The sequence below is a fragment of the Microcaecilia unicolor genome, chromosome 1 (assembly GCF_901765095.1).
Source record: "Microcaecilia unicolor chromosome 1, aMicUni1.1, whole genome shotgun sequence".
Taxonomy (NCBI): domain Eukaryota; kingdom Metazoa; phylum Chordata; class Amphibia; order Gymnophiona; family Siphonopidae; genus Microcaecilia; species Microcaecilia unicolor.
In genome coordinates, this window is record NC_044031.1 from 383,537,148 (window position 1) to 383,562,363 (window position 25,216).

General features: G+C 43.7%; 1 protein-coding gene across 5 annotated transcripts in view; it reads right to left on the bottom strand.

Annotated features, from left to right (window-relative positions):
* The window catches only part of ZC3H7B (zinc finger CCCH-type containing 7B), a 187,356-nt gene that overhangs the window by 27,315 nt on the left and 134,825 nt on the right, over positions 1 to 25,216 (bottom strand). For all 5 annotated transcript variants that reach the window (XM_030210471.1, XM_030210487.1, XM_030210479.1 and 2 more), the window contains 2 exons: positions 22,905 to 23,038; positions 631 to 736 (listed from right to left, as the gene is read on the bottom strand). In XM_030210471.1, the coding sequence (XP_030066331.1) occupies positions 631 to 736; positions 22,905 to 23,038 (240 nt within the window). The remainder of the gene's footprint in view (positions 1 to 630; positions 737 to 22,904; positions 23,039 to 25,216) is intronic.

Genomic DNA, 25,216 nt, shown 5'->3' on the forward strand with positions numbered 1-25,216 from the left:
CTGACTGTACAGCACCAAGACAAGCTGCATTATCCATCCACCATCCTCTGAGACAGAGGACATACTGAACATTCTAGGGCTGCACTGATCCCTTAATGGAGGCGGTTTACTTGGAACTACTTTGTTCTCTGTCTTCTTCCCCTGGTGGATGGGCATAACCCATTTGTCTGGATTGATCTGTTATGGATGACAAGGAAAATATTACTTTCTTCACTCTATAGAAGTGCTTCTCAAACCCAGTCCTTGGGGCACACCCAGAGGCATATTTTCAAAGCACTTAGCCTTCCAAAGTTCCATAGAAACCTATGGAACTTTGTAAGGCTAAGTGCTTTGAAAATACGCCTCCCAGCCAGTCAGGTTTATAAGATATCCACAATGAATATGCATCAGACAGATTTGCATACCAAGGAGGCAGTGCATACAAATACATTCTGGATATACTGAAAACTTGACTGATGGTGTGCCCCAGGGACTGTGTTGAGAGGCACTGCCCTACTGCCCCCCCCCCCCCAGACCTACCCACCATTCCCTGCCCTCCTTCCTGATCCCTCAATCGTCTTCTTGTGGTCTACACTTTCCCATTTCATCTCACAGGCCCCCCTCTTCCTTATCTCCTCCTATGGTGCTTACATCATACTGCTGCAGGAAGCCGCGGATGGACGGTGGAGGCCGCACTGAAACCCATTTCTTCTTCACCTTTGACATCACCAGTAGCACTCGTCGCTCCTTTGTCCAACTGTGAACACCAACAAAAGAAAGAAAAAACCACTTAAATGAGAACGAATGTGATCCCCGACAGGGTTCTGTCAGATTGACCAGCATATGCTCAGTTATTGCTTCAGCAGTCTGAGAATGGAGAGCAACTCTAATCACCAGAGCCCTCTGTCATCTTTCAGATCCTCTGAAGCATTAATAGGAAGCATGGACCCTCCTTGAGGTGGCTGGGGACTGGGCTAAGGGCATGCACTCTGCCACCTAGTGGCTAATCAAAGGATGCCCACAGAGTTAGCTGCTTAGAATGCTTTATCTTGGTTCCTGGGCTACAGAGGGGCAGTACATTATTTACTCAGTAGTGAAAACACTGGCTGCCACCTAAAATGTGTACTTCTTTCTCCCTTCTCGTTGCTATTGTTTATTTAAGAATAACCATACTGGGTCAGACCAATGGTCCATCTAGCCCAGTATCCTGTTTCCAACAGTGGCCAATCCAGGTCTCAAGTACCTTTCCCACCATTATTTGGCATTCATTTCAACTCTCTATTTTACTGTATTTTTAGATTTTTCTTTTTAATGTAAATGGGTTTTTTTTTTCAGAAAAGACAGTATATTAAGCCTGTTAATAAACATACATGAACATGACAACTCCTGATCCTGAATGAGCCCCCACTATCCATGAGGTCAGTACCCATATACTGAAAGGAATACCAAAATATTCCAACTGCGAACACACACACACACAAATAAAACACATACAAAGTGTCTAAGGCAGATGCCTGGGCTGGAAGGAGCATCCTTTCCCCATCTCATCTTTGCAGCTAGATTGAGGAACAGGTCTGGTAAAATTGTTTAGGTGCTGCTTCACAGAAGTTTCTACTGTCCCTGTTCTCACTAGAGTTATTACCTGGTTCTACTGTTTCAAAACAGGATGATCCAGGCTCTGGTTTTATTCCCGCTGCAAGCATGGATAGATTTCTTAGGAAAATGAGAACTACAAGTCCCTCATGCAATGCAGTAAATTCAGAGCTGGATCAGTTTCTTCTGCAGTAATGGAGCCAGCTGGCAGCTCCTACTGAAGAGGTTTGCTTTACCTCAACACATGAAAAAGTTCCACCACAAACTGGGGCCTCTGTGTATACAGGTATGTGGGAGGAGGTATATACATGATTTCTGGATAAACCTTAATATGCATAGAATCAACTTAATGCAATTGATCTTATATTTAAGTATACTGTATTTAGAACCATTTTTTCTGTCCTTAATGTATTATCTATATAACAATTTCCATTTTTTTTTGTTAGATGATTTACTTTGTTTTTACATGTCTCTAAACTGAGGCTTGAAACTACTCAAAGAGCTGCCTTAGTAGTTACAGTGTGTTTTTGCTATTAACGACGGTAAGGTTAATAAAAGCCATCACAAACCGTGAATACCGAAACAATGTTCATATCGAAAAATAGGGGTTACGTTCCAGCTATATCTATGTTTTCATGAAACCGTGGAAAGTGAATAATTATTCCTATTGGAAAAACAGGGTTAGATTCCTGGCAGGTCAAGTTCTGTTGGATCAACCTCTGGAAAGGGACAGCCTTGAACCTCCAGAATGATAGATGAAGATGTCAACACTGGGGAGTTGATATCTGCCAGATCAACCTCAGGTTCCTGGGTCTCACGACTCATTGACTGAAAAAACTATCAGCCTTGTCTACTTGGCTTTCCTTCTCAAGTGTCTTGGTGTAAGGAGCAAATGCAGAGCTTGTGAGCCACTTACATTTTAGAGTGTACTCCAGCATGGGATCACATCCCTCCATGTTACTGAACATTTCCCCCAATGTTGACACCCATTTTGCAATTATTGCTGCTGTGAGGCACAAAGTTTGAAGTCTTAGCTGTCTCTTCATCGATATCACTGCCCCTGATGCCTTATTGTGCCATCTTGTCCAGGTCTTCATTACTACTAGTATTTATCATTTCTATAGCGCTTGCTGGGCTCTATTGCAGTCTCTGCCAAAATTTCCTCAACATCTTCTTTTGTCATGTCCTCAAAGCCTTCGTTGCATATTTTTCACATGAAGCACAATGTTTTCCACACTTCTATTCATGTTTTCTGCTACACTATCAAAAAACCCTCAAAGTTTGTTACACAGGCCAGCCAATTCTTTTTTCCAACAACTGTTTATAGTAGCCTGTGTGATGCCATTCCAGGCTAAGCCAATATAGTTGGTTACATTGCGCATTGTCACCGTCTTCCAGTAATCAAGCATGGTGGTTTCCTTGTCAGCATCTAAAGCTTCATATGCCTTGCTATAAAGCTCCCGCATGTAGTGGCACTTGAAAGCCGTTATTATTCCCTGATCAAGGAGCTGGATGATGAACGTTGTGTTTGGGGACATGAAGAGAACTTCAACATCAGGGTATGCATTTTCGAGGTCTTTGCAACAATATATTGGTGTATTATCCAAAATCAATAGTACCCTAAAGGCAAGGATTTTACGGTGGAAATAGCGCTCAACTTCTAGAATTAACCAGTTGTTGAACCAATCCCAGAATAATCTGGAAACTCAAGCTTTACGGTTCCATCTCTAACAGACTGGCATGCAGTTCAGGTTCTTTCCTTTAAGTGCACAAAGATTCTGGGCTCTGTAGGCCATAAGAGGCTTGCATCTGAAATTACCCTTACCATTGAAGCACAGTAACAGCTTACAGGTGACTGAGCTCTCCCTCTACCTGTAGTCGAGCCAGGGAAAAGGTCACTCACTTCAGAGCAGAGGGAGCCAGGATACAGTTCACTAACCACGTCCCAAGTCTGTACCAGAGGTGGGAGGAAAAAAACTAATTTGTTGGATTCTGTTGGACTTGAAAGAAGCAAACTTTAATGTTACAATAAATTTGGTTTATTTAAGAAATAATTAAACAAATCTAAACAAATCAGACGTACGTAACTCTTAAAGACCTTAACAAAAGATTTACTATTATTTCTACAACATCAAATTATTGTTATTTAACAAACTCACACCCATTCAACTTGTACTCTCGTGTCTTAACAGGTTAACTCTTCATCTCCCAGTTGCAAAAGATCAGATAAGTATTTTTATAAACAACCCTATTCTTCCTAACTTAATTGTGAAGTAACGTTTCTCTCAATTTCTCAAAGTTTGTAAGAACTGATACTTTGTGTCAACTCTTTTTGTCTTTCAGGTTTACTTCATACCATCCCGAAGGATTCAGGTAAGTGTTTTCCTTTTTTTCCCTCTTCCCTTTCTTTCCAAAGTCACTTCCCTTTAGGTGTGCGGCTCGGTCTTTTCTCCTGCTTCACCATCAAAGTCTTTCTTGCGTAGGGGCCCGTTGTTTTCAGTTGCTGCAGCGTTTCCTGGATCTTCCTCCTACACTTATCTTAAGAAAATTAAATGGGAGCAAAACCCTAGCTCCTTGCGTATATTTCAGGATTCCTTTTCCTTGCTAAAAGAATTTCTTTATTTAGAAAGACTGGGGCCAAAACTAGCTTCAAAAACAAAATAATTAAATTTTCCTATCCTAGATCCCCTAAGCTATGTTTCTCGTGCCCTATGCTACTGAAGGAGTGCTGCAGATTATTCAGGAACCCAAATTCTTTTCATAATCACACTCCAATGCAGTCAAACACTTCTCAATTTATAAACTTATCAGGTAACACATAAACTATGTCATATCATTCAAAACATCCGACATACAAATTTCAACACTTTGAATCACTCACTCAAATAACTCCCAATAACCTTCACCCCAACAATTCTATTTCCAATCCTAACTTAAATCCTAACTTTCCTAAAAATCCCCTAAACTACAAAATAGTAACTCAATCACTCCTTTACTTAATATAATTTTCCACTGAACTCCCTTTTTACTAACCACCCCCTTCCCAAATCTATTTTAATCTAGCTACTCTTTTCTCTACCTCACACAAAATCCACTCCACCAACACACGTCTGCTCTCTTCGCTGTCCCAACTCCTTCTGCCAACTGCCAGAGACTCCGTCTCCTAGGATACGGAACCTCCGGCAGCGTTCCGGCCACCCCCCAGCCAATCAGGTACTTCCCTCAAAATTCCAAACTTCAATACTGACCAGCGGAATTCTGAGCAGCACTGCTAAGGAGAAATTAGACCTTACCTGCTAATTTGCTTTCCTTTAATCCCTCCGGACCGGCCCAGGATTGGACTGATGGGTTGTGCTCGCCTACCAGCAGGTGGAGACTGAGAAAAAACTCTGACTCTAGATAGCCAATAAGAGCCCTGGTCATGTGACCTTAGCCTCAGTATTTGAATAACAAAGCAGAAAGGAAAGATCAGACCTATCTTCTGTGCCATGAGGAATATAAGCAGCCAGAAAGCACTAGCAAACAAAACGTGCTTATCATACGGCGGAGCCGTGATCTTGGGCTCACCAACAACTCATTGTAGAGCTGAGGTATGGCCAACTATGTACAGATTTATGAGCATATAAATATACGAATTTATTTCACTGCGAAAAGATATAAACAGGAAAACTTGCAGAATATTTAAGATATAACCTTGTAACTTGTAGAACCTTTAAGCATTTTCTTAAGACTGTCTAACTCACAGAAATCGCTCTGTAGACGACAGTTTAAAATCTGTACACAGTAAAGTGGAATATATATATTCTGAAAGATACCACGGGAGGGGCCTGGGCCGGTCCGGAGGGATTAAAGGAAAGCAAATTAGCAGGTAAGGTCTAATTTCTCCTTCCTTAGCATCCCTCCAGACCGGCCCAGGATTGGACTGATGGGACGTAACAAAGCAGTAGTCCTAAGGGAGGGACCCCCGCAAACCAGCGGTGAGCACTCTTGATGCGAAGATGGCCTCCTGACGACACTGAACATCCAGCCTGTAATGCTTAGAGAACGAATGAAGAGAGGACCATGTCGCCGCCTTACAGATTTCCGCTGGCGGCACCAAGGAGCACTCTGCCCACGAGGCTGCCTGTCCTCGAGTAGAATGAGCTTTAACCGTCTCCGGAACTGGTCTGCCTGATAACAGGTAAGCAGACGCTATCATCTCCTTAATCCAGCGAGACAAAGTTGCCTTAGAAGCTGACAACCCTTTGCGGTGACCCGCAAAAAGAAGAAAGAGACGGTCCGAGCGACGGAAGTCTTCAGTAACCGCGAGATACCTTTTAAGGACTCTCTTAACGTCCAGAGTACGCAAGTTCCGCTGCTCCTGTGTTCCTGAGGCCGATCCCAGTACCGGGAGAAAAACCGACTGGGAGAGATGAAAACGAGATAGCACCTTAGGCAAAAAGGAAGGAACTGGCCGAAGGACCACGCGCTCTTTAGAGAATTCCAGGAATGGAGATCTACAGGAAAAAGCTTGCAACTCTGAGACCCTCCGAGCAGATGCAATAGCCACCAAGAACAGCGCCTTAAGCGTTAAATCCTTCAAAGAACAAGCTTGTAAAGGCTCAAAAGGAGGTTTTGTTAGAGTCGTGAGAACCAGATTGAGATCCCAAGATGGAAACACCGCCCTGACCGGAGGACGAAGAAGACTTACCCCCTTCAAAAAACGGACCACATCAGGAAGGCTGGCGACAGACTTACCCCGAATGCGACCTCTGAAACAGGAGAGAGCTGCCGCCTGCACTTTGAGTGAAGAAAGAGAAAGTCCTTTATCAAAACCTCGCTGCAGAAAATCTAACATCTGAGCCACGGACGCCCGGAAAGGGACAACGCCCGCCTCTGCACACCAAGCCTCAAAAATTCTCCAAGTACGAATATAGCTCAGAGAGGTGGAACGCCGACGAGAACGAAGCATGGTGGAAATCACAGGTGCTGAGAAACCCCTCTTAGCTAACCGGGCTCGTTCAAGAGCCAAGCCGTAAGACAAAATCGAGCCGGATCTGGATGTGGTACTGGTCCTTGCACCAGCAAGTCCTTGTGCACGGGAAGCTGAAGAGGAACCACTGCCGACAGACGTTGGAGATCCGCGTACCAAGGACGCCGAGGCCAGTCTGGAGCCACCAAAATCACTGGCCCCTCGTGTTCCTCGATCCTCTGTAGGAGACGACCTATTAGAGGCCATGGCGGAAACGCATAAAGAAGACCGGAGGGCCACTGCTGTAACAGAGCGTCTACCCCTGCCGCTCTGACATCCCTGCGGCGACTGAAGAACCGAGGGACCTTGGAGTTGAGCCCTGAGGCGAACAGATCCAGAACTGGAGTGCCCCAGCGTTGCACTATGCAGTGAAAGGCCTGATCGCTGAGAGCCCACTCCCCGGGATCGAGAGTGTGTCGACTGAGAAAGTCTGCCCGCACATTGTCGACCCCTGCTACATGCGAGGCTGATATGGCGGAGAGGTGAACCTCCGCCCACGCGAGGAGACTCTCCGCTTCTCGATACAAGAGACGACACTTCGTTCCTCCCTGGCGGTTGATGTAGGCCACTGCCGAGGCATTGTCTGAGAGGACTCGTACCGCCTTGCCTACTAGGAGATGACCAAAGTGCTGCAGGGCTAACCGAATCGCCCTGGTCTCCAAGAAATTGATGGATTGAGCTGCTTCCAGCGGGGACCACAGCCCCTGGGTCCACTTGTCCAGGCAGTGAGCTCCCCAGCCCCGGAGACTGGCATCTGTTGTTAATGGAATCCACCAAGGAGACTCCAACGGCATTCCTGCCGAGAGATTCTTCATCCGTAGCCACCAGCAAAGAGAGCTGCGTTCTGGATGACGGAGTAACAACTTCATCGTGAGAGGATGTCGCTGAGAAGACCACCGGGAGAGCAGGGACCACTGAAGAGACCTCATGTGCAATCTGGCCCAGGGCACTACCTCTATTGTTGCTGCCATCGAACCGAGAACCTGCAGATAATCCCGAGCCGACGGGGTTTTCTGATGAAGTAATCCCAGAACCTGAGACCTGAGCTTCAAGACTCTTCCCTGCGGGAGGAAAATTCGACCCTTCTCTGTATCGAAGGTGACTCCCAAATACTCTAGCGACTGAGAGGGAACCAACCGGCTCTTGGCCAGATTCACTACCCAACCTAGGGACTGCAAGAAAGCTACCACTCGCTGAGTGACCTGACAACTCTCCTGATAAGACTTTGCTCTGATCAACCAGTCGTCTAAGTAAGGATGAACGAGGATTCCCTCTTTCCTGAGAGCCGCTGCCACCACTACCATAACCTTGGTAAACGTGCGTGGAGCCGTCGCTAGACCAAAGGGCAGAGCTCGAAACTGGTAATGCTTTCCTAGGATGGCAAAGCGCAAGAACTGGTGGTGAGCCGGACATATCGGGATATGCAAATAAACCTCTGTGAGATCTAATGCTGTTAAATACTCTCCTTGGCGAACTGCCACTATGACGGAGCGAAGAGTTTCCATACGAAAGCTTGTGACCTTGAGCGCCCGATTGACAGCCTTGAGATCTAAAATTGGCCGAAAAGCATCTTCTTTCTTTGGGACCACAAAATAAATTGAATAGCGACCCCGCTTCTGCTCCGAGGGAGGAACTGGATAAATTGCTTGAAGATCTAAGAGCCTCTGCAGAGTCTCCCGAACCGCCCGCTCTTTGCAGCGAGAGCGACAGGGGGACTCCAGAAAGGCTTCTGAAATAGGCCTTGCGAACTCTAAGGCATAACCGTCTCGAACAACGTCCAAGACCCACTGATCCGAAGTAATGTGGACCCACCTCTGATAGAACTGTGAAAGACGAGCTCCCACAGGGACCAGTGGAGAGTCCTTCGCACCTTCATTGGGAAGCACGAGACGGGGAGCGAAAATTCGCGGAAGAAAATCTACCTGCTCTTCGGTAACCCCGAAAGGACTGAGTTCTGTTAAAAAATCGAGACCTCTGCGTCTGAGGACCCCTATCAGATAGAAATCTACGGAAAGGACGAATACCACGACGACCAAACAAAGCACCCCGACTAGGCAACCGAGGCCTATCTTCCGGGAGACGAGGAACTTTAGCGTCACCTAGAGACTGCACCAACTTATCCAATTCCTCTCCAAACAAGAAAGAGCCCCGAAAAGGGAATCTACTTAACTTCGATTTAGAGGCTGCATCCGCCGACCACCCTTTCAACCAGAGGGAGCGACGTGCAGCGACCCCCAAGGCCAAGGACTTAGAAGATGCCCTCAACAGATCATATAGGGCATCGGCTAAAAAGGCAGAGCCCGTCTCAATCTTGGCCACTTCTACATCAATAGCACCTAGATCATCCGAAGATCTATCCAAAACTCTTTCCGCCCAACGAAAACAAGCTCTGGCCACCAAAGAACCACAGATGGCCGCCTGCACTGCCAGAGAAGAAACATGAAAACTATTCTTTAGAAGAGTGTCTAGCCTCCTATCCTGAGCATCCCGCAGAGCAGTCCCTCCATCCACAGGGACCGTATTGCGCTTAGTAACCGCCGAGACCACGGCATCCACCACGGGAAGCTTAAGCAGAGCTCCATCCGCCTCCGGGACAGAATAAAGCCGATTCATAGATTTGGAGAAACGAAAAACGGCATCCGGGGCCTCCCATTGTGCCTTAATAACCTCCCAAATATCCTGATGCATAGGGAAAGTTTTAGAGGAAGACCTAGATCCCTTTATCAAAACATCAATCTTCCTCACCTCTGAGACAGGGAGCGGATCCTCAAAATGCAACGTTGAGGCTACCATGGAAATAAGTTCCTGCAAGTCCTCCTTGTGGAACACTCTAGCCACCGAGGGATCCTCCCCCTGTGACAAGGGCACTGAGTCTGAATCCAAGGAGGGAAAATCCTCCCAAGAAGGATCTGCTAGGTCCTGAAGACCCTCTTCTTCCTCTAAAAGGGGCATATCCAGACCCTGGTGAGAAAAAACATCCAACTGTGAGTCCCAATCCCTAGGTCTCTTGGGAGGGAGAACAGAGCTAACAGGATCCCCTGGCGCTGCTGCTCCTGCCTTGTCCTTCTGCATAAGAAAAGCGCGGTACATCTGCAGCACAAACTCAGGAGGAAATCCCCCTGCCTGAGTGCCTGCAGCCTGCACCATCGCCCCTGATTATGGATTCCCTAAGGCCCCTGAAGTGCGGGAAAGAGACTGACCCCCCGAAGGAGAAACCGGAGGAGGAACCAAAATGGCCGCCGTTCGCGCCAAACTTCCAGCACCACCCCCCGATACCGCGCCTGAGGCCTCCGCACTCAGCGGCAAAGATAACGAGGGAGAAGGGAGAACCGCCGCACTGGCCCCCGAAACCGACGAAGGGACGGAGGAATCATGCGCTGTGCAGTACTTACAAGCGCCGGAGGAATTAACTCCCTGACGCTGACATACAGAACATCGTTTCAACTTTTCCGACATATTGAAGTAAGACATGAGCACGCGCGTGCACGCGCCGGCGCGGTTCGCGCGGGAGCCTTCTTTTTTTTTTTTTAATGCTCCCCAAGAAAAAATAGCGATAGCTTCAGTAAAATAAACAGAAATAAATTCTGGCCCCAATCAATAGACTGCAAGTTCTACTTAGGCTGGCTGTTTGTCTTAGAGCTCTTTTCTTTTTTTTTTTTTTTTTTTAACAGCTGCCTCAAACACAGCTCAATGCTCGTTAGGTCAGAGGGGAAACAAGATTCCTCTTTTAAATTACACTGGCTGCCTCTCCCAAAGGCGAACACCTTTCCTCAGAAAGGGTGGCCCTTCCCTCTTATTTTTTTTTTTTTTTTGGAAGTATATATTTTTAATAATTATCACTGCACAGGAGGGAGATGGGGAGGAAGGGGGGAGGGACTCGGGACACCCGAGTGTAACACCCCAGAGGCTACAAATAATGATAAAAATCTGGGAAAAGCCTCTAATCAATACTTCTCAGGCACAGAAAAGAAGATACACAGAAAAGAAACCTATATATTATAGAAGAGACTAATGGGCTCGCTTCCTACCTGCTGGGAGACTGAGAAAATACTGAGGCTAAGGTCACATGACCAGGGCTCTTATTGGCTATCTAGAGTCAGAGTTTTTTCTCAGTCTCCACCTGCTGGTAGGCGAGCACAACCCATCAGTCCAATCCTGGGCCGGTCCGGAGGGATGCTAAGGAAATCTCCATTTTAATTATTGATTTCCCATAGGAATGGAAAAATCAATAATTAAAATGGAAACCCCATTAAATATTAACCCAACCACCCCAAAATTCCCATACCCACTAAACCTTTTATCCCCTACCTAGCTATACCTTCAAAATTCAAATTTAACCCTTTAATGGACGTGTCCCAATATTTCCTCCCCCCCAAAACCCCTTTAAAAATCCAGAAAAAATCCAAAACCCACCTTAAAAATTCCAACAGCTCCCCCTCTAACTACTATGTCGAATTAAAAAATTTAACATGCAATTAACCCCTTAAAACTCACACCTCTCCAAAACATCCCCTAAAAATATTAAAATTTAAAATGTAACCCCCCACAAAAATAGACAAAAATACCCCGATCACAAATATGCAAAAATAATTTAAATCCAACAAACCCCTGATTTTTAAAAAATAAAAAACGCAATTTACCCAATTTAAAAATAAATAAATTAAAATTCTGGGTCAAAAAACCCCTTACCTTGTCGCTGATTTTCTCCTCACTCGATGACTATCATTGGTTCCGGTCCCGGACATCCCAGTCCGAAAACGGAGCCAAAAATCGAAAAAAACAAAAAAAAACCCTCGGAGCTCCATCCGAAAATTTAGGCCCCGGCTTGGGCCTAAACGGAGCTCTGGTCCGGCGCACGGCCCCGATCCGTGCATGTGGCGCACACCCCGTTGGGAGCGCACCCATACGTCTTCCACAGCTCACTGGCCATATTCTTTCATCTTCGGGCCTCGGAACGGCCCTCTCCCGCTCTTCGGCGTCCCGACGGCGAACGGAACTGGACCCTCCATGCCCGGGGATGCGCCCAATCGCCCCCAGACATCCTGAACAACAGCGCCGACTGCCCCACAACACGGGCCAACGCCATCCGGCCCCCGCTCACCAAAGCGGGCCCGACATCAACCCCGAACAACCCCAGCCCCCCAAAACTGCAGGGCCCCAGAACAGCCCAGAAGTCCCCCAAACCCGCGCCACCTGCACCTGCGGCACCCGGAGCTCCCCCCAGGTGAGTATTAAATTTTTTTCCTCCTTTCCCTTCCCCTTTTCTTTAACCCCTTAGTTACATCTGTTTCCCAGTTTGTTTATAATCAAGCCAGTCTCATTGACACTGAAGACCTTTTCTGGAACAAAACCCTTTCTTCTACCACACTTAGCAGGATTTTAAAAAAATTCTTTTGCAAGCCAGCCAGAACTAGCAGAAAAGTGTTTCACGTTTTCCTGGTCCTTGCGTGACGTGTTTATAAACCTCTTTGGCTTTCATCCTCACAACAATGCTGTCATCTGTGTTTTGTTTTTCATCCACCATTTGCATTATACACAAATTTAACTGCTTTTCCATTGACACATCATGAACCACAGATGTTGTTTTGGTGCGGCACGGCTTCACGATTGTTGATTCATTAACATTAAACTCACAACCAACAGCAGAAACAGACATGCCAGAATGAAGCTCATCTAACACACTTATTTTATCACTAACGTACATTACATGTTTGTTTCTTTTAGGATTGGTAGTATGCAACTCACTGGAGCCTTGGTGGCCATTTCCAGAAGCAAACGCCAAAAATGCAAAAGCAAAAGGAAAAGGTGGCTGTTCTGAAATATACGTGTCCGCGAATATGTGAACAAAGAGGTGCAAATGTCGAATTGTGACTTCTATTTGCACCTCAATGGATGTGTGAAATAGCGAATACTGATCACACGATTAGTGAGAACATACTGTATACTTATATAGCTTTTGTTATGCATAATGTGAAAGATCAAATCAGCCAAACAGATTTCACTTCTGGCATCAAGTCCTGCCTTGCCCACTCATCCCTCACTCTTTTCCCCTCTGATATCACAGAAAATGGTCATCAGTCATGACCCCAAAACATCTTTAACCATGCCCACTTTGATGATGTATCCAAGATGGTGGCTTTCATGGGTGCTCATAGGGAGCATCGGTTGCACTCTTTATCCACTACATAGATGACATCACCAGAATGTCACAGTGACATGGCTGCCTCAAGTGGGGGCCTAGTAGAAAGAATGCACAATATGATGGGGAAAATGGTGGCCCCCAGGTGGGGACCCTAGTAGAGAGCATGTACAGTGTGAACAAGCCCCTCAAAGGTTCCTTTTTCTAGCACACAGTAAGACAATCAAACTCTTTTAGAGATCATTCCCCTGCCTTTCACTTTAACTCAGACAAAGCGGACAAACAGCAGGCTATGTCTGTGTGTACAGACACACACCCATAAACACAAACAACGAAAGTCTGAAGGAAAAAAAAAAAGAATCCCTGACATACCAGCTTAGCACAGATCTCAGCTCTTGCAATTACTAACAGTTTCTAGGGCAGAGGTTTAGTATTACAGTTCAGCTCTTCATCAGTACCACTTCCCCTTTCCCATCCATATAAACAGCACGAGACAAACTAAGAGTTAGAAAATAGCAATTAAACTAGCAAACACATAAGCCATGAAGTGATGTGTAGGATTTCTGAACAATTTCAAAGTTGTTTTTTTTTTTTGCAAGGAAGCCCTTGGTGAATCAGGGGAGGGGCAGAGGGAGGAGTACTATGGTCTCTATGACAACTCTCTCATTCCTCTTCATTCATCCACCCACTTCTCTCTTAGTTTTCTGAACACAAAAACTCTCTTAGTTTTCTGAACACAAAATACTGTTAATGAACAGCAGAATTTATTGTGAATAATAGTTTTAAAACATGGCACCAAGAGCTTTTGTGAATTTTGACAGCAGACATATAAGCAGAAACTTTGAAACTGTTCAGCATTTTGTGTTCAGAAAACCAAGCAAGAGGAGGGCGGATCAATGAAGAGAAGCAAGCTTCCTTAACAAACAAAAAAATAATAATAATTATAGCTAATGATTAAATAGATGCATGCTTGGCTGTATATACATACATACCCATTTTTGTGCATTCTGTTAAATTCCATATTTATATGATGAAAAAATCTGGTATGTTGTTCAAGTTTTTATCATTATCTTTTAATTTTTTGGAATGTCCTTTTTTTTTTTTTTACAATACGACCTATGTTTAAGTGATCATGGGGCTCATTTTCAAAGCACTTAGACTTACAAACTTCCACAGGTTACTATGAGGCATATTTTCAAAGCACTTAGCCTTCCAAAGTTCCATAGGTTTCTATGGAACTTTGTAAGTCTAAGTGCTTTGAAAATACGCCTCTATGTATACAATTATGTTATGAAATCAGTAGATGTATATTTGGCTGTATATACATATACATCATTTCTGTTTGTTCTATGAATATTTGGTATACTTGATATATGATATATCTATACATGATATATACATATGGGTCCTTTCATTTTGTATGACATGTATGCTGACGACACCCAGCTTTATCTCTCCACACCAGATATCACTGCGGAAACCCAGGCCAAAGTATCGGCCTGCTTATCCGACATTGCTGCCTGGATGTCCAACCGCCACCTGAAACTGAACATGGCCAAGACCAAGCTCATTGTCTTTCCACCCAAACCCACTTCTCCTCTCCCTCCACTCTCTATTTCAGTCGATAGCACCCTCATCCTCCCCGTCTCATCTGCCCGCAACCTCAGAGTCATCTTCGACTCCTCCCTCTCCTTCTCTGCCCATATCCAGCAGACAGCCAAGACCTGTCGCTTCTTTCTCTATAACATCAGCAAAATTTGCCCTTTCCTCTCTGAGCACACCACCCGAACTCTCATCCACTCTCTCATTACCTCTCGCCTTGACTACTGCAACCTACTCCTCACTGGCCTCCCACTTAACCATCTATCCCCCCTTCAATCCATTCAGAACTCTGCTGCGCGTCTTATCTTCCGCCTAGACCAATATGCTCATATCACCCCTCTCCTCAAGTCACTTCACTGGCTTCCGATCAGGTACCGCATACAGTTCAAGCTTCTCCTACTAACCTACAAATGCACTCAATCTGCAGCCCCTCACTACCTCTCTACCCTCATCTCCTCTTACGCTCCTACCCATAACCTCCGCTCACAGGACAAATCCCTCCTCTCAGTACCCTTCTCCACCACCGCCAACTCCAGACTCCGCCCTTTCTGCCTCACCTCACCCTATGCTTGGAATAAACTCCCTGAGCCCATACGCCAAGCCCCCTCCCTACCCATCTTCAAATCCTTACTCAAAGCCCACCTCTTCAATGTCGCTTTCGACACCTAACCATTGTACCTCTATCCAGGAAATCTAGACTGCCTCAATCTTGATTGACTGCACTTTTTGTCCTTTAGATTATCAATAGAAATCAAACAAAATAAAACATGGAAAAGAAAATAAGATGATACCTTTTTTATTGGACATAATACATTTCTTGATTAGCTTTCGAAGGTTGCCCTTCTTCGTCAGATCGGAAATAAGCAAATGTGCTAGCTGACAGTGTATATAAGTGAAAACATTCAAGCATTACTATGACAGTCTGACAGGGTGGGAAGATGGGGGTGGGTCGGAGGTATGCATGGGGACATCAAAGCATATCATTGATATTCTAACAGGATGGGTGTGGATAGGTGAGGGGTGGGGTGATCAACAGAGACATACAGCTTTATGGTTTATAATGGGTTAGGAACCCCAGATCCTTGTTAAGTCCTTTCTGTTGGGTGTTAAAAGATTGAATATTTTAACACCCAACAGAAAGGACTTAACAAGGATCTGGGGTTCCTAACCCATTATAAACCATAAAGCTGTATGTCTCTGTTGATCACCCCACCCCTCACCTATCCACACCCATCCTGTTAGAATATCAATGATATGCTTTGATGTCCCCATGCATACCTCCGACCCACCCCCATCCTCCCACCCTGTCAGACTGTCATAGTAATGCTTGAATGTTTTCACTTATATACACTGTCAGCTAGCACATTTGCTTATTTCCGATCTGACGAAGAAGGGCAACCTTCGAAAGCTAATCAAGAAATGTATTATGTCCAATAAAAAAGGTATCATCTTATTTTCTTTTCCATGTTTTATTTTGTTTGATTTCTATTGATAACCTTAAGAGTGGACTAACACGGCTACCACACTCCTGTCCTTTAGATTGTAAGCTCCTTTGAGCAGGGACTGTCCTTCTTTGTTAATTGTACAGCGCTGCGCAACCCTGGTAGTGCTTTAGAAATGTTAAATAGTAGTAGTAGTATTTGTATTAAGATCCATTTTTATTTATTTCCTTGGAATGTCCTCTCCCTTTTTTGCAATATGACCTATGTTTAAGTGATTATGAGGTGTATTTTCAAAGCACTTATATTTGGCTGCATATACATACGCACCATTTTTGTTTGTTCTGCTAATATTTGGCATATTTGACATATGATAATATACATAATATACATATGGGTCCTTTTGATTTGTATGATACGTATGTATTGATATTAAGACCAATTTTTATTTATAGTCTCCTGTTTTTGTATCCTGTGTAATCTACATAGATGAGCATTTTTAATGTTTTTTGCAAAATTTATTATTGTTTTTTATATGTTAGTCTTGCTCATTTATGCATGTGATGTTCATATATTCTATTCATATTTTTAGACTCCTGATGCAGGCCTTATAAGCTGAAACGTGGCCGTGTCGACTCGTTTGAAGATTGTCAATAAATATCTTTTGCTACTTTCGTCGTCTCCACTGTGGTGTTCATTTGGCATTTGATTTTGGAGTGTGGTGGTTCTATGCTTCTTCTCAGTGAACAGTGTGCCATGTTTCAGATGTTTGCCAGTTACTTGTACCAGCTGCACATATTCTCTCACAGTTACAAACAGAAGAGTTTTCCCACAATTTGTTTGCCATCCACGTACAGAGCAGCAAAGTTGATATTGTAATGCTGAGAATTAAAGGGATTTTCAGTGCAGAACTGCTGAAAGCATCATCATTCACAAAGCCCAGAATGATGAGCTTGGGCAACTCTCTCAAAAAGAGATGTCCTGGTTGGTAACATGAGCATGGAAGTGCTGCTTTGTCCCATTCCCCTCTCCAGAAGTTTGACTTATAGGGGAGGGAGAAAGTGGTGCTTCAGTGTAATCTGTGCTTACAGGACCCATTTAGTACAGATACTTTTTTTAATCTTCAGGCTGGCCCAGGAGAAGGTAGCAAGGCGGCAGGCCCGGTAGCAAGAAGGGAAGCAGGGGAAGGTTCTCATGTGTGCCAAAGCCTCACATATGCTGTTGTGAAGCTGGGCCACCTCTGAATAGTAAAGTATGTATATTTACTTGGTTAATTCCTAATTTCTAGCTTACAGTTTGGGGCTGGACTCAACTTCTGCTGTAGAAACTATTATAACTGAGAGAGCTGAGCCATGCTAGGCTGGAACAATAGGATCCTCCCCTTCCCTCAGGTAGGGTTATCATATTTGCAGTGACAAAAAAAAAAAAGAGGACACAAAATATAATTAAGTCCTGTCACACCCCCGCCCTGCATCACCATGACCCTCCCCCAAGAAAGCCAGATTCCCTCCCTTTCCCCCATGTATGTCCCCTTCCCAATCTTTTTTCAAGCCTCCCTCCACCCACCCACTGCGGAAGTCTTGCAAGGCCGTCGCTTGAACTCTCAGCAGCCATTTTGAAGCAGCGCCGGAAGTAAGAGGTCTGTTGCAGTGTCAGGCAGGAAAGAGGGGGCTCTTTCCTGCCCCAAAGAGACCACTAGATCACCAGGGCACAACGATAAGGTACAGGAGGGGAGGGGAGGGGAGGGGAGGACAAGACACCTTAAGGCCCGCTTGCAAGCCAGCCTGCCCGCAAACTCGGAAAAACGTGTAGGCTGGCAAAACCTGCCCAGACACCCTGTGGTGTCCTCAAAAAGAGGAAATGTCCAGGTAAAACTAGACATGTGGTAACCCTACCCCCAGGCTTTTGCTATCAGCTTTGTTTCAGTTTTAACAGAGAATGAGAGGGACAAATCAAATAGCATGATCCTTGGAAAGGATACAATGTAGAGAAAAAGTCGTCTCTGTCTGTGAAACACCGACATTTTCACTACGCGCTATCCTTTCCAAGGATTATGCTATTTGATTTGTCCCTGATGAGGCTTCCTCCAAGTTCCCATAGTCACACGTTCTAAGCTGTGACCCCTGAAGAAAGCACAAAGCCGAAACACGGACTGTGTTGGGTCCAAGCGATTTATTTGACTTTATTAGGAGAATAAACGTTTTGGAAAAATTTTGACTTCTGCTCTTTCTTTGAACATCCTTCCACCCTGTTTTCTGCTTGTTGTGGAAGGACTATCCCCCTTTCTTTCCCTTGCACTGATAATAACATAAGAACATAAATATTGCCATACTGGGATAGAAAAAAGGGTCTATCGAGCCCAGCATCCTGTTTCTAACAGTGGCCAATCCAGGTCACAAGTACCTAGCAAAATCCCAAAGCAGTACAATACATTTTATGATGTTTATCCTAGAAATAAGAAGTGGATTTTCCCCAAAGTCCATTTGAATAATGGCTTATGGACTTTTCTTTTAGGAAGCTATCCAAACCTTTTTTAAACCCCACTAAACTAACTGCTTTTACTACATTCTCTGGCAATGAATTCCAGAGTTTAATTACGCGTTGAGTGAAGAAATATTTTCTCCGATTTGTTTTCAATTTTTGTAGTTTCATTACTTGCCCCCTAGTCCTAGTATTTTTGGAAACCGTAAACAACCAATTCATGTCTACCCGTTCCACTCCACTCATTATTTTATAGACCTCTATCATATCTCCCCTCAGCCATCTTTTCTCCAAGCTGAAGAGCCCTAGTCGCTTTAGCCTTTCCTCACAAGGAAATCGTCCCATCCCCTCTATCATTTTCATCACCCTTCACTGTACCTTTTCTAATTCCACTATATCTTTTTTGAGATACGGTGACCAGAACTGCACACAATATTCGGGTGCGGTCGCACCATGGAGCGATACAAAGGCATTAAAACTTCCTTATTTTTGTTTTCCAATCCTTTCCTAATAATATCAAACATTCTATTTGCTTTCTTAGCCAAGGCTCCTAATGTGGAACCTTGCATCATGTAACTATGATTTGGGTTCTTCTTTCCCATATGCATCACTATGCACTTGCTCACATTAAAAGTCATCTGCCATTTGGATGTCCAGTCTCCCAGTCTCATAAGTTCCTCTTGTAATTTTTTTTTACAATACTCTTGCGATTTAACAACTTTGAGTAATTTTGTGTCGTCAGCAAATTTAATTACCTCACTAGTTACTCCCACCTCTAGATCATTTATAAATATATTAAAAAGCAGTGGTCCCAGCACAGACCCCTGGGGAACCCCACTATCTACCCTTCTCCATTAAGAATACTGACCATTTAACCCTACTTTCCGTTTTCTATCTTTTAACCAGTTTTTAATCCACAATAGAACGCTACCTCCTATCCCATGACTCTCCAGTTTCCTCTGGAGTCTTTCATGAAGTACTTTGTCAATTGCCTTTTGAAAATCCACATACACAATATCGACCGGCTCACCTTTATCCACATGTTTGTTCACCTCTTCAAAGAAACGTAATAGATTGGTGAGGCAAGACTTCCCTTCATAAATCCATGTTGACTTTGTCTCATTAATCTATTCTTTTGAATATGCTCTGTAATTTTGTTCTTTATTATAGTCTCTACCATTTTGACCGGTACTGATGCCAGGCTCACCGGTCTGTAATTTCCCAGATCACCTCTGGAACCTTTTTTTTTTTTTTTTAAATTGGCATTACATTGGCCACACTCCAATCTTCCGGTAGCATGCTTGATTTTAAGGATAAATTACATACTACTAACAATAGTTCTGCAAGTTCATTTTTCAATTCTCTCAGTAGTCTAGGATGAATACCATTCGGTGCAGACGATTTGCTACTCTTCAATTTGTCAAATTGCGCCATTACATCTTCAAGGTTTATAGAGATTTAATTCAGTTTCTCTGACTTGTCAGCTTTGAATGCCATTTCTGGCATGGGTATCTCTCCCAAGTCTTCCTTGGTGAAGACTGAAGCAAAGAATTAATTTAATCTCTCCGCAATGGCCTTGTCTTCCCCGAGTGCCCCTTTTACCTCTCAGTCATCTAGCAGTCCAACTGATTCTTTTGCCAGCTTCTTGCTTTTAATATACCTCCAAAAATTTTTACTATGCATTTTTGCCTCCAACCCAATCTTTTTTTCAAAGTCCCTCTTTGCCTTCCTTATCAACGCTTTGTATTTGACTTGACATTCCTTGTACTGCTTATTTTTATTTTCAGTCGGATCCTTCTTCCATTTTCTGAAAGATTTTCTTTTAGCTCTAATAGCTTCCTTCACTTTAACCATGCCGGCTGTCATTTGGTCTTCCTTCCTCCTTTTTAAATTTAAGGGTCTTTTGCAAAGGCACGCTAGCATTTTTAGTGTGAGCTAAGTTTTAGCGCGTACTAAATGCTAAAGGCACCCATATATCCCTATGGGTGTCTCTAGCGTTTAGCACGTCCTTATTTTTAGCACATGCTAAAAATGCTAGTGCGCCTTTGTAAAAGGACCCCTTAGTAACATCTTATGGACTCTGCTCTAATTTTCTCAAACTGAAAATCACATTTTTAAAATTATTTATGCCCCTTTATTTCATTTAGTATTCTCTCTCCCCTGTAGTATTAAGTACAGAGATTTCTAGTATATTAGATTAGTTAGCACTATCCTTCTTGCTGTGTTTTTTTTCACTCTCATTTACATTCAGTCAAAATTAGCTACAAGATCAACATATTTCAAATGGATAGGCTGTCCTATAGTACAGAGCTTCCCAAAACTGTGGTCCGAGACCCCAAATGGGGATGCAAAGCCCATGTTTGGGGTTGCAACCTAGGTGGCAAGCCAGGAGGGGTGTGAGACTTCAGCTGGATAACGCTATGAATCCATGCTACAGTATTTGGTTAAAGTAAACCAGTTAAGTCAGGTGCATCATTATTCTGCGCATCCAGGGGGGGGGCTCATATATTTGGCCATGATCACGAGGTTCACAGCCACAAAAAGACAGGCAAGTCTTACCAATTAGTTTATTGTAGTTTTGTTACATAGGTGGTCTTTTACTAAACCGCGGTAGCCTTTTTAGCTCACGGTGTTAATCAGCTGGCAGTAAACACCAACACGCCCATAGGAATATAATGGGCATCTCGGTGTTTACGCCAGCTGGTTTCTACCGTGAGCTAAAACGCTACCGAGGCTTAGTAAAAGACCCTCATAATTATTCATTTATTTTACATTACAAGAAAAGTATGAAATATCAGAAGGTATGAACAATTCAGGTAGGACAAGAGACATAGTGTTTCATCAAAAGTACCGTGGGATGGATATTCAGAAGGAATTATGTGGTTAACTTGCGAGCTAAGCACATTTTTTTCCTCAAAATGCAGGGCAAAGCACCTCAATGTCCTGTCAAATGTTATGCATTAATCAGGCATGCAGATATACAATAGTTATGTAGACAGCACTGATATTAGGTGCCATCTTTATCACTTTATTTGATTGAGCAGGACCCTACAAACAGCTGTCCTAGTTTGGATAGGCTAGCAGAAGATCCAGCATAAAAGAATCTGCTACAGTGGAACCCTGATATAATGCGCCCCACAATAACACAAATCCGCATATAATGCGATCATGTCTTGGTTCTCCTTTTTTCACATACAGCTCCTTTTGCAATATATTTCAATTTTTGGTTCAATTGTGTTCATGGTCTATTGCCCCCGCTATAACGCGACCCCACATTTAACGCAATGATATTTTAAGGATCTCAATCACAGCATTATATCAGGGTTCCACTGTAAGTCCTCATTTAAGTTCATGCAGCAGGCCACCTTCCAGAATATGAACCTCCATTAAAATAATCAGCAGCAGCAATTCAAATTGTACAACCTTTCTCTACAATCTACCCATAGCTCTTCTTCTGGGTCAGTATAACCCAGGGGCGTAGCTACGGGTGGGCCTGGATGGGCCCAGGCCCACCCAATCTTGGCTCAGGCCCACCCAAACGACGTCTGGAACGGCGACTTTTACCCAAAGTCATAGCGACGAACGGGCGGGCAGTGCTGCGGTAGTAAAAGCAACAAGGAGGCAGGTTCGACTCCGTCCTTCGCTTCCCTGCCCTCTGCGTCCCGCCTTCCTCTGACATCATTTCCTTTCGGGCAGGGAAGTGAAGGACGGAGTCGAACCTGCCTCCTTGTTGCTTTTACTACCGCCGCCTGCCCGCCCGTTCATTGCTGCAACTTCGGGAGTGGAATGGAAATGAGCCAGCCTATCTCGTCCACTGTAAGTAAGGAAGACATTTGAAATCACTGTTTCCACTCCCCCGCGCAGCCGTCGCCATTCACTTACAACACAGCAAGCAAACCTGTGAGCTGCTGCATCCACGTTGTCGTTCTTTACAGATGGCTGGGAGATGCTGCGAAGGGGGAGGGGGGGAGATGCTGGATAGAAGGAGAGAAGGGGATGGACAGAAACAGGATGGGCAGGGGAGAGAGGAGAATTGCCTGTATATTTTTTGATTTCTAGTTCCTTGTGTCATGTGTTTTTCATGTGTGATCAAGGTGCAGTATTCTGCTAGCGTGTAGTATTTGCAGCCCTTTTTGTTTTGCTTTTTTTTTTTTCACGAGGTAGTGTATTGGTGTTTTAGAGCCTAGTGTAATTACAGTTCTGCCTTTTCAAGCTCATCCTGTCCTTGGAATTAGTGCTGTTATGGTTTAGTAAGGATATGAGTGTGTTTTTGCACAAGTTTGTGTATAACATTTTGCAGTGGAGAGATTGTGGGATAATGTAATTATATTTAAAAATATCAATTTTTCCATTAAGTATGTATGTAGTTATACTGATGCAGGGCAGCTGTTGGGCAGACTACTTAGAAATACATCATCAAATGAATTCTAAGGCATTATTTTGTAGAATCTCAAGAAACACTACTCATACTTATATAGACAGTGCGTGCCCACCCATATTAGCTCTGGATCCACCCAAAATCTCAGGTCTGGCTACGCCACTGGTATAACCAATATAAATTTTACTTTACGCACTCTTGTTGGAACCATACCCCTCATCTGAAAGGCATTAGCACATCCTATGATGCTTGTCCCTGCAATCTGGACTGGGTACCCCTTACCTGTGCCGGGCCTTCGCACTGCAGTACTTCAGATCCTTATCTGGTTCTACTACCTGCCCGTTCCGCCAACACTGACCGCACACAAACTTCATGTCCAGATCAAACGTGCTTGTGGTGGTAGTTTTGGAGGAAGCCTAAAGGGGAGGAAGAGAACACAAAAACATAGGTTTTTCAAACTTCATGGCCAATGGAATTTTGGATGGGTGGGGCGGAGCTTTTACTAAACACATTTTGAACAAGCTTTTCTTTAAATATACAGTACGATCTCGATTATTTGACATAAACGAGATTAAGCCGTTGTTGGATAAGCGAAAAGTCAGATAAAATGAAAAACAACGGTAACCCCTTAAAATAACGTATGAAAACACACGTTATGCATGCAGATCAGGCATAAGGTATCTGTATTTAAAATACAGTATTGTTTATTAACACTAACCAGAAGTGCGTGAAGCCGGAAAACACTTAGAGAACTTACACACTTAAAGGCAACACGATGACATCATGGGAGGGGGGTCCTGTCAGATATGCCATATGGTCAGATTAGTGAAGGTCAGATAATCGAGACTGCACTGTATAGTGTAGTGTAGCGGTGGAGGAGGGGGGAGTGAATACTTGGACTTCTGCTGACTCCACAAGGGTGTGGAAGAGTTATAAAAGTAAAGGCCTTTCCCGAATGTTCACTGGAATTATAGTGTACATAGGAGTCACTTTGAATGTCTAACAAAAGGGAGAGGAGGAACAGGAAGAGTGATATATATTAATGGCTGGGATGGTACTACAATAGGCATAAATGTCCTTCATATCTGCAGTGTTATTGCATTTTATAATTTACCCTGGACGCCATTGTACTACTTAAATGCAGTAGTTTTCAGTATATGTCTAGCAGGATTGGGAGGAAAAAGGGGTTGAGAAGTTATCAGTGTACTATGACTGCTGTTTGTTTGTAGTTTTTATATTGTTACTCAAAAACATTTAAAGATGTGTACTGTAGCTGCACAAACCACATGCCGCTCTGTTCAATACAAGGGCTTCCAATCAGTGGAAAACAAGGTCAATATCTACTCAAAATTATCTGGTTTTTAGGTTTCAACCAGTTACATTTAGGAATCTTTAGGCTATTGACCCTTCTACTCTGTCCTCCAGTGTTTCAAATCTCTTCTCTACCACTATGTTATCCAAGTCTGTCAATGAGGTTGTCTCTTCCTATAATAATTTTAATTTGCCTACAAACAGTTCTTGAATAGATTGTAAGCTCTTTCGAGCAGGGACAGTCTCAAGTGTGTTTAGCTTACAGCACTGTGTCTGTCCAGCAGGGCTTTAGAAAGAAATAGTAGTCATTAACTGACCTTCTGGATTTAGTATAATCAATAATTTAGCTCATCACTCTATATATTCAATTCATTAAGGCACTATAAATTTCAGTATATGCAAAAAATCAATTCAATGCCCATTACGTATAGATTAACACATGTACAAAAGAAAAGGGAAAGGGGAAGGGATTTGAAATACTGCCTTTCTGTGGTTACAATCAAAGTTGTTTACATATTATATACAGGTGCTTATTTTGTACCTGGGGCAATGAAGGGTTAAGTGACTTGCCCAGAATCACAAGGAGCTATAGTGAGACTCAAACCCAGTTCCCCTGGTGCTCAGGCTGCTCCATTAACCATTAGGCTACTTCTCCACTCCAATCAACTTCTGTGCATTATATTTTCTTTTTTATACAAATGTGTAAATTACAAAGATTGGGGGGGGGGGGGGGGGAAACAAATTTTGCAAAAATGAAACCATACATTTTTTGCTCGTGTACATCCCTTTCTTCACCTTCCATCACCTCATGTGCCCATTCAATAAGAACATAAGAATAGCCATACTGGGTCAGACCAATGGTCCATCTAGCCCAGTATCCTGTTTCCAAAACAGTAGCCAATCGAGGTCACAAGTATATGCCCGAAATTCAATTATTAGCAACATTCCATGCTACCAATCCCAGGGCAAGCAGTGGTTTCCCCCATGTCTATCTCAATAACAGACTGTGGACTTATCCTCCAGGAACTTGTCCAAACCTTTTTTAAATCCAGATACACTAACCACTGTTACCACATCCTCTAGCAGTGAGTTCCAGAGCTTAACTATTCTTTGAGTGAAAAAATATTTCCTCCTATTTGTTTTAAAAGTATTTCAATGTAATTTCATTGAGTGTCCCCTGGTCTTTGTACTTTTTGAAAGAGAGAAAAATTGATTCACTTCTACTTGTTCTACACCACTCAGGATTTTATGGACCTCAATCATATTTCCTCTCAGCCATCTCT